This window comes from Tupaia chinensis, unplaced genomic scaffold (assembly GCF_000334495.1).
Source record: "Tupaia chinensis unplaced genomic scaffold, TupChi_1.0 Scaffold000070_1, whole genome shotgun sequence".
Lineage (NCBI taxonomy): Eukaryota > Metazoa > Chordata > Mammalia > Scandentia > Tupaiidae > Tupaia > Tupaia belangeri.
In genome coordinates this window covers 1,032,911-1,043,294 of record NW_006159530.1, presented here as the reverse complement: position 1 = coordinate 1,043,294, position 10,384 = coordinate 1,032,911, and the positions used below count along the sequence as shown (strand labels likewise).

Here is a 10,384-nt window from a genome sequence, read left to right as displayed (position 1 = left end):
ATCAGAGTCCGCCATGCTCAGCAGGAGTGAGGGGCCGAGGAGGCCCAAGGACTGGAACTAAGAGAGGCTCATGAAGCGAATTCCAAACACCACATCCTTCTCTTCTCCTAGATTTACTGTCTTCTAGGAGAGAGCCAGCTAAAGTGGGCTAGGCCAGGGATGTCCTGTTGACACAGAGGCTTGATTCCAAGCCACAAAGGTACTCCCAGGGCTTCATCCCAACTGCAGTAGACCAGGGATAAGCCACGGGTCTCTTGCTTCGCAATCTGAATGCTTCCTTCCACCATACGACACACTCGTAGTGTTGAAGATCCAACTGCAAATAGTTTCTCATTAGTATTTTAGCTCTGACTTCATATTCAAATGCCTTCTGATAATATCATATTATGCATATTCAGCAAGCCATTCTTAGATAAATAATAATTACTTGGCAATTGATACGCTGAAAGAGGAAAGTATTATGGTTGGAGAAGGGATTTATTTGTATTTGATGGGAAATTTCTGGAAAGGACAGAAGGTGCTGGAGTGCTTGAGCTTTGTGTTCCCCGTCAGGCATCACACCAAGGAAGAGGGGATTCTCAGACTGCCATGCCAGTTAAGTGACAAAGATGAATGGTTTCTTTAAATATAAGAAGGCGTTAATGACATTCCTGCCTCTCCTTTACCTTTTGGGAATATCCACCAATCATTCCAACATCACTGCACATCCTTTCACGGTGAGAATTTTTTTTTAAAAAAAAGGTTCCAATAACTTGAAAGTAACTGGGCTCCCACTGATTCTACTCTCCCAAAACCAGGTCGCAAAAATCATCTATGTGGCATAGGCTCAGGTCCAGGAAGGTCTTTGAAGACCCAGGTTGCAGCAGATCCTGTCATGAACAGGCTGCTGGAAGCTTCCTCTAGGAGGACACCTGGAATGAACAGCTCTGCCTGGGTGATTTACTCCATCCAAGATCCAAGAGAAGAGTAAGCAGAAGATACAGCAGGGATCACCACGTGTCCCCAGAGAAGCCCGCTCTGCCATTCTAGAGCACAGAAGACCTGCGTCAGTTGGGTCACTGGACCGAGGATGCCGACACACAGAGCTGCTCTTCCAGTCCTCCCACTGACTCCTGCAGATCCTGATGGTGTCACACTCCCAATGATCTCATCTGGTCACTCAGACTATGACCTGTCTGACTCTTATTATGAATAAATGTGACCTCGCCGTGCATTAGAGATGAAGCTCACACCCTACGTCCCAAGGAAGGTGTGGGCTACAGTGTCCTCCAGAGAAAGCAACCAAGGAGCCCCTGCTAAAAGCAGTCGGGGAGGCCAACTCCTCCCTCCCCTGTGGGGCAGCCCAGCACCTCTCAGGGGTGCACACGGCACCCTGATTCTGAGATCTAGGCCAGCACTTCTCATCGTGGCTCACATAAACCTCAATTCCTGCACATTGAATCCCATGAGAGTGGAGGCCAAGGTCAGTATGTATCAAATACCACTGAACCAGGAGATCACAAATGGAGGTCTGGAGCCTGGGATGCCAGGGGAGATGGAGGCTGGGATGCCAGGGGAGCAGTCTGCAGAGGTGTTTGGCACCAACTCCTACTTTAAGAGTGGTACCAAGTCACACCTGTCCTGACTCTGAAGGCATCCCTTCCCAGCCTGAACATCAGGAGAATAAGGTGGGAAGGAGGGGGGGATCACTTGATAAGTTCAAGTCACTTTCCAATGACATCCAGCCAAGCCAGCCAAGCCCACCTCAGAGCGGGGGACACATGGGGAAGCAAAAGGTTTCCTTCCCCTCAAACTGCGTCACCCACCCCCAGCCCCCCACGCCCGACAAGCAATGGTCCAGTAGCGTGAGCGGTTCCTTGTGGCTCCCTAGGTTTTGAACCTGCCCTGAGCACCCTGGGGAAGGCGCATCAAGCCCATGAGAGTGGAGCCTGCGAGGTAGGGAGGAGGCTGAGGAGAACCTGGGCCACAGCCACTTGCGTCTGCTGCTGCTGCTGCCGGAGGAGCTGCTGGAGAAGCTGCATCTGGTGGTGGTTGGACAGTGGTGTCCCCGGGCCCAGGCCAGGCATCTGCGAGGAGGACGGCAGCAGCATCCTGGGAGAGGCCATGGGCATGGGCTCCTGGGAGTGGGGAGGAATCTGCAGGAGAAGAGGACACAGGGCGTGAATCACAGCAGGAGGCCTCTTGGTAATGTCAGGTCGGTCCCCAAAGATGTGGGTTCTGCACCTTTGGATGGATTGGGTTCTGCACCTGTGGATGGATTCAGTCAACCACAGAGCAAAAGTATTTCCAAAAGATAAATAAATAAAATAGGGCCAGTTGGCGGGGTGGAAGTTAAAGCAGCTGGATCTCACATAGCCAACTTCACGGTTCGAGTCCTGGACCCAGTGGCATGAACATCATGCCAGGCGCATGTATGTACATGCCCAAAATCCCAAGAAGAGAATGGAGCAGGGATTGCGGCGTGGCCATCCTCTCTGGGGGAAATTTTTCACTTCCTCTCTCTGTCCTCTGTCTCTCTCCAGTCAGCGCATGTGTCCTATAGCAAACTCAAAACAAAGCCAAAATATGACAATAATAAATAATGCAAACAAAAAAAAATTAGAGTACAATGATTTACATAGCATTTGCATTATATTAGGTATTATGAGGCATCCAGAGAGGATTTAAAGCATCTAAAGGTCATATAGGACCCTCCCCCCACCTACTGTCTCAGTGGACATGGCTTCTGTGATGTGGAGACCCCATGGGCAGGGTCCTTCTCCTGAGAAACTGGCCCAGCAGTGTCCACCCGAGGGAAGTCACGGGAGTGATGGAGAAAGGGGGGCCATTTCATTGTGAACAGGCACACCAGTGTCAGTAATTTCCCTGTTTTTTGTTTTAACTAGGTTTTGTCTGTAGGTTGGAATTTGGCCTCAAGTGCTTAGCTTCTAAATTTGAATCATATTAGGAACTCTTGCAGCCTCATCATCTCACCTGTCAGATGTCGGGCTGGAGGCAATAATGCCCCCTTGAGGCAGCTTCTCAGTTTCCAGCACCTGAGGGGCCATTTCCAGACTCGGGAGGGCTACTCCATGCAAGTGTCAAAGCACCTGATCACTAGCTATAGGTGCGGGCCAGGACTGACTCTGCCCCTTTAGCTAAGCCACAGGGGCCATGAAGGGCACCCCAGAATGAGCCTTAAATGAATATCACGAATACTGTGCAGAGATGAGGTGCTGTTAAGGGCAGAGGATGTCAAGGAGAAGGGGACCAAAGACTGGCGAGGTCCCAGGGCCAGTGCCCAGGAGGAACGAGCTCTGCGCATCCACTCAGCGGTGACCAGCCCTGGCACTTAGGACCTGAGCCGCAGATGCTCAGCGGTGACCAGCCCCGGCACTCAGGACCTGAACCGCAGACACTCAGCGGTGACCAGCCTCGGCACTCAGGACCTGAACCGCAGACACCAGGGAGGGCGGGCTGGCACCTCTGGGGCTGTGGAGGGCCTCACCATGCGACTGAGCTGGCAGGGGCCAGAGCTGACTAAGACAACCCGATCCTGAAGCTGTGACACAGGATGCTCTGGGGGGCAGCAGGCACACACAGGTGCAGATCACCCGAAAGGGTCACCTCCTACCTACCTTGATGTCTGCGTGGGAACCTCCTTCCTTCCCTACGGCGTCCAGGTCGGTCACACCTCGGCTGAACTCCAGGACATCAGCCCCTGGAAGCGGGACGTCCACAGCATCAATGTCGGTCTCCTCCGCGGTGGCTGTGGAGACCCTCTCGGCTCCCGTGAGCTGGCGGCCTGCGAGGACAACAGGGAGGGGGACACCAAGGTTGACTGACGTCCTCCTTCCTGAATACTTGGAGCATTTAGTTTTGTCAAGCCCGGGTCACTATTGGTTCCATGACATCCTCACACTTATCACTCAAGTCTACTCAGGGAAACTTCCACCCTAAGAGGCTCCCTTCTTAATACCTTTTATTTATTTATTTATTTATTTATTTATTTATTTTTATGAGAGATTTTTTCCATAGACAGAGAGAGAGAGAAAGCAGGAAATCGTCCCCCGGGGGGATGACCATGCCACAATCCCTTCTCCTCCATTCTCCTCTTGGGATTTTGGGCATGCATGCACATGCACCCAGCATGAGTTTTAAGCTGCCAGTTGAAGACTTGAATTGCAATGGACTACATGGGAGTCCAGGGACATAACTAACACCATCTGCTGGTCCCCTTAATATTTATTTACTTGTTTTTTGGAGAGATTTTTGCTATAGGACGTGTGCATTTGCCAGAAAGACAGAGAGAGACAGAGAGATAGAAAACGAGAAATCACCCCCCAGGGGGGATGGCCACACCACAATCCCCTCTCCTTCATATGGACACGCATCTGGTGTGAGTTTAAGCCACTGGGTCCGGGACTCGAACCATGGTCGACTACATGGGAGTCCAGCGACATAGCCATTACATTAACTGCTGGTCCCTCCTTTAATATATTTTAAAAGTCCATAAACAAAGGGCTTGTTTCCTCTAGCCCAGACATGACAGCTTTGCCAGGATGGCATGCTTACGTTGACAGGATGTGGGGCTCTTGAAATAAGGGGTGACAGTCATCTCCACATGACCCCACTCAGGAAGGAACAGCAAAGGAAGAGCCCATCCTGGAAGTCCAGAGGTGTTGGGGAGATCGATCCCAGCAGGCCCCAGTGAGCTGCCGGACAGGAGCAAATCCCTTCCAGAGGTTCAGTTAGATGGACAGTAGGGTTCTATGATGGAGCGGTAAGGGGAGGGAGCTTGGGGGTCTGATCCTAGGACAACATCAGGGCCCGGCCCTCAGGGCTGTTCTGATCCTCCCACCCTGAGCAGAGGCCAGGGAGAGGCCTGGGAGGCGGCAGGGCCAGAGCAGACAGACCGTGGTGGCTGTTGGTTGCTTCTCCATGGCATCCTCATCTGGTTTTCCCCTTCCCACCTCTTTCCTCTCATCGAAGACGGGGCCCATGTCTTTGATCACATGTACAGCATATTGCTCAACCCAGTGCGTAGAAACCCTCTGGCTTCTTATTTTCCTTCATTCCCTGTTCCTGACTATTTCATGAACAGAGAAGCCCCAGACATGGAGGACATGGCCCCGTTGGGAGCCTGGGTGAAATCGAAAACCTCTCAGGTCTAGCTGTGCTTCCAGGACAGTGATGAAAAACAGCTGCAGTGGCACGTGCCTGGAGTCCCAGCTACTTGGGAGCCTGAGGCAGGAGGATCGAAGTGCAAGACCCCGTCTAAAAACCACACACACACACACACACACACACACACACACACTCACCACAATCAAAATAAACTTAAAAATCTCCAGAACAAAAAAAACAAAACAAAACAAAACAAAACAAAAAAACTGCTCAGGCACTGTCTGTGAGTGGAGTCCCTGTGCTCACACCCTGGACTGCTTTCTGAGACTTCCTGCTGCCCGGCGGGCACTGAGGTCATCACCCTTGGAGTCCCGTCCAGTTGGTAAAGCTCTGGAGTGTGGACCAGTGTGGTAACAGATCTGTGAGAACTGGGAGGGGCAAAGCTGGGGGAGACAGAAAGTGCCCCCTGGGGGGAGCCACAGTGACACTGTGCACCCACGAGCAGATCAGACAGGACAATACTAGAGGGACCCACAGCCAAGGGCCTTCCTGTTCTATCAGATAACAGAGGGATCGTATCTACAGCCTCCCCAGCATCAAGAGGCCAACCTCTGCACACCCAGGGAACTCGGAGGATGGGTCCTCCGAGCTTCCAAACTGGGAGAGAGAGGTAGGAGCGAGATCAGGGGTGAGGTCAGTGCTGCTTTCTAACTGCTCACTCAAAACACTCCTGCCCGACACTCTAACTGGTACTGTAAGCTGTCAGCCACGTGCTGACTCCATTCACTCCCTCCATAAGCAGTTAGTGAGCGCTTCGCATAGGACAGAAACGTGTGGGACACAGAGCATAGAGACGAATAAGCGAACTCTGTGTTCGGCACTTTTCCTGCAGGTGAGGAAACAGGCATACGCACAGCTGCAACCTGAGGTCGTGTGCGCGGCACCCCCAAGGGAGACAGCCAAGGTGCAGGACTGCAGCGAGGGACACGATGCAGCAGGGCTCACAGAGGCCTGTCCAGAGGAAGAAGCAACAGCGGAAGGAAGAGGACCAGGGAAAGCAGGGGAGAAGTGGGTGGGCGTAGGGCAGGGGCGGGCCACAGAAGGCATTCCAGGCCACAGGCATGGCCGATACAAAGGCAGAGGGCAGAAATCCACAGCAAAGGGTTCCTGTTTAGGGAGGACCTGACCAGGAAGAGTCGGGATTTTATCCCACAGACCGGAAAGCAAGTGATACCAAAAGATTTTTATTCTCTAAAATTTCACCCTAGGGGACTGGCAGGTGGTGTGATAGTTAGGGTTGCTGGATTCCCACATGGCTGACTGTGGTTCAAGTCCTGAACCTAGCAGCTTGCTTTCTCGCTTTCTCTCTCTCTCTCCCCCTATAAATAAATAAATAAAATTAAAAAAAAAATTCAGCCTAGGGCCAGGGGTGGTGTGGAGGTTAAGGTGCTAAATCCCACATGACTGGCTGTGCGGTTCGAGTCTCAGACCTGGTGACTATGAAAATCATGCTGGGTGTATGTGTGTGTATGCCCAATGTCCCAAGAGAAGACTGGAGGGGAACAGATCGCAGAATGGCCATCCCACCTGGAGGGGGTACTTTCTCACTTTCTTCTCGCTCTCTCTCTCTGTATCTGTCTCTGGTGAGCACACATGCCCATAGCAAAATAAATAAAGAAAGAAAGAAAGAAAAGAAAAAAAATATTGTCCTAGCAATGGTATGAAAAATGGATCCAGAAGGGACAAGACAAAACAATACCCTAGATGACAATATGAAGGCTTAAGCTACCCGAGTGGAAAGGGGACAGATTTGAAAGATCTGCAGGGGACAGAAATTAAGACTGTGGTATTGGGGGTGGCATATGTGTAGGTGAGTTTTTAGGTTTCTGATTTAAGTGACTGAGTGAAGACTGGCATCCTAATAGGAAAAATTCAGGAGGAACAGGATTGTGGATAAAGGGATAAGTTCAGATTTAAAAAAAAAATTCATTCATCTATTTCTTCTGAGAAATACACACACACATACACACAGAAAGAGATACTTAACAAAAGCCTCACACTGCAATTCCCCCAATCCCAGCCAGCCTGGATGACAGCCTTACACACATGCCCAACATGCTCACGGAGGCCCTAGGATGTGAACCCAGGACCTTTCCCATATGGGAGCAGTTGTATTATCGCTGCATCACTTTCTGGCCCACAGTTCAGTTTTATTCCTATCAAAATGGTAAGAGTCTGTGTAACGGTGGAGTGGAGATATACATCACAGACAAGCTTGTGTCCCTCCAAATCTGTCTGTTGAAACCCCAAGCCCAATGTGATGTGCGATGGTTTTGGAGACGGGCCTTTGGAAGGTAATTAGGTCACGAGGGAGTGGTTCCCATGATGGGATTAGTGCCATTGCAAGAGGAGGCACAAGAGAGCTCTCTCCCCACCAGGCGAAGACAGTGAGAAAGTGGCTGTCTGCAAACCAGGAAGAATCCTCCCCAGGAACCACGCTGGCTGCACCTTGACCTGGGGCTCCATGGCCTCCAGAACCATGAGAAAAGAATGTGTGTTGTTTGAGCCAGTCTGGCATTTTGTTACGGCAGCTCAAGTAAACTAACATGTGCCTGAAAGGAATGTTCAGGAAAATGGTCTGGTCTGGAGAAAAGCATTAGTTGAAAACATGGGAGGTCAGAAAAAAACACCAGGGGAAGGTCCAGGAGAAATTCCTACATTTAACAGGTGGGTAGAAGAGAAGCCTGAAATGGATGCTGAAAAGCAGCTAGCAGAGCAACACCAGCAAGAGCATGGAGCCTGGGGTGCCCCAGAAGCCGTGGAAGGCATGCACTTCATCCCAGGGAGGAGCACAGACAAGCTCTGAGTCTTGGGCCACCCAGACTGGTAGTTTCAGGAAGGGCTGCAAGGCAGGCCACCCAGACTGGTAGTTTCAGGAAGGGCTACAAGGTTGCGGCTGACACTGGATCGTGGGTGGTTGGAGAGCTCGTGGCAAGAGTGGGAAGAAAATAAGGAAGTAGACTGAGTAAGGAAGGGTCTTGTAAGAAGCTCAACTACAAAGGAGGGGACAGACGAAAGGTCATAAACTGGGGGAGATGCAGGGAAAGGAAGGCCGGATTCCGTTTTAAGAAAGGGGAGACTTGGACTTATCTATCTGCAGAAGGGGGAGCCAGCATAGTAGAGGACTCGGGTGAAGGCGCAGGAGTATGAGGTAACAGCTAGCTCAAGGTTCCTGAAGAAGTGAACTCGGGGGAAGATGCAAAGGCAGGTGAAAGGGTTCGTTTTAAACAGAACAAGACCACTGTCCACTGAGACAGAAGCTGGGACAAGCAATCCTGCTGCATGGCGAAGCAGCCCAGGCCGAATGTGGAGGCCACAAACGTGTAAGCAGTCTGTGGATGGTGGTTTTCTCCAGGGCTGTTCAGCATCGCAGGGCCAAGGTGAGTAAGTATGGCTGGACTGATGCAGAATCAGGTTTTGTCAGGCACTGGTACAGACAACAGAATACAGGGTTAGGAGCTGAGTCCCAAAGTGCTCGAAATGGCCATTTCTGGCCTTGAGCCTGCAAAAGTAACCATGTAAACTTAACTAGCACTTCCTATGCTCCAGGCACTAAAGATTTTACATGTATTAACTAGTTGATCACCATAACCACCCAGAGATGTGGGCGCTCTTATCCCCACTTGGTAGATACAAAACCAGGGCACACAGCTGGTAAGGTGGGAGCTAGGCTAGGAGCGGGAGGACTGGACCCAGGGTTGCCTTGGACGGCGATACCACTGCCTCCCCACAGGAGTCCCATCCGCTTATTTTCTCATTGCCTTCACACTCTCAAAAACAATCTCTACTTTTTCAAGTTTACTAATGTCTTTGATGGGGGGGGGGCACCCCAACAGTGTCTTCACGCCACAGTCCACCTCTAGTCCCAGCTGGCTCAGAGTATGGCACATGTGTGCCCAGCACGCCTGGGGAGGTTGCAAGATGCAAACCCTGGGTGTTTGCTCACAACTCCCACCCTGCTCTGAACGTGAGTTCCTTGTCTTAGTCAGTGCCCCAGCACCTGACTTGAGCTGGCCCACGGGAGACTTGGCTATCGGCTGAAGGAAGGAAGAGACTGAAACGAAGGGGCTAACAGATGAGAGGAAACGAGAGTCGGGCAGTGGTGGGCTGCGAGCTGGAAGGAGAGGGGTGGGGAGCAGAAAAGACAGTAGGGGAGGGCACATGCACCTCTTCGAACGGGCAAGGTGCCCACGGCTGGCACATGTAACAGGCACATAACAAACAGTTCTCGGTCCATGGCTCACTGTCTAGATGGTGAGAGTTTGCCTTATCTTATTTGATTTTTTTTAAAAAATGAGAATATATGTGTGTGAGAGAGAGAGTGCTTGTGAGCACATGCTAGAGAGAGAGAAACAGGCATCCCTGATAGGGTCTCACCATGCTGTGTCCTCCTGCCCCAGCCTGCCATCCAGCACGAGGGCCGTAGGCAATGCCATGGCACCAGGCCTGTTTAGGCTGAGCAGGGAACCGAACCTGGCCTCCCACGTGGCCTCAGCAGTTAAGCAGTAGGCTCTCCCACTGGTGGCACGGGCGCTGGGCCTGGATCTGCTACTGCGTACACCACGTATTTAAGGTGCATGATACCGTGTTGTGACCCACATGGCTAAATGGTAATGAGACTCAAGCAGCTTAACATATCCATGTCTCAGTTACTCTTTCGCTGTTTTCACTTATATATGGAATCTTAAAAAACAGTCAAATACATAGAGAGACTGAAACAGTGGTTACTAGGGGAGAGGTGCAAGAAGGAAATGGGGACATACAGTCACAGGATGCAAAGCTGCAGAGAAGCAGGCGAAGGAGCCAAACGAACAACGCAAGGGTTCTTGTTCGCAGTGTCGTATCATATTAGGGATTTGTGCAGGGAGTAGATTTTAGGTGCTTTCACCACACAGAAAACTTTTTTTTTAAGTTTTATTTTCCAAAAGCCATACTGTTCGAAAGAGCTCCGAGCTCTTGTACGTGTTGGACTGTGCAGCGTGGGAGGATAGACGCCTCCTAGGGAATGGCACTCTCCCGGGAAACCCTCTGCAGGAGGAGTCAGGGAAACAGCTGGGGCAAGACAAGGCAAGGCCACAGGAGGAGGGCCCCACCTGGCTCGAGCCCCAGAGACTGTCCAGGGGCAGCTGCTGCCAAGAGATACAAAAGATAAATCTCCCTCAGGGTAGGGAACAGTAGAAAGAACAGGGAGGGGAGAAATGCAGGCCTGCGAGGGAAA

The 10,384-nt window shown here is 51.3% G+C and overlaps 1 protein-coding gene across 5 annotated transcripts in view; it reads right to left on the bottom strand.

Annotated features, from left to right (window-relative positions):
* The window catches only part of CUNH1orf226 (chromosome unknown C1orf226 homolog), a 112,804-nt gene that overhangs the window by 29,153 nt on the left and 73,267 nt on the right, over nucleotides 1–10,384 (bottom strand). For all 5 annotated transcript variants that reach the window (XM_027767489.1, XM_027767500.1, XM_027767504.1 and 2 more), the window contains 2 exons: nucleotides 3,618–3,784; nucleotides 1,959–2,135 (listed from right to left, as the gene is read on the bottom strand). In XM_027767489.1, coding sequence (XP_027623290.1) covers nucleotides 1,959–2,135; nucleotides 3,618–3,784 — 344 coding nt within the window. The remainder of the gene's footprint in view (nucleotides 1–1,958; nucleotides 2,136–3,617; nucleotides 3,785–10,384) is intronic.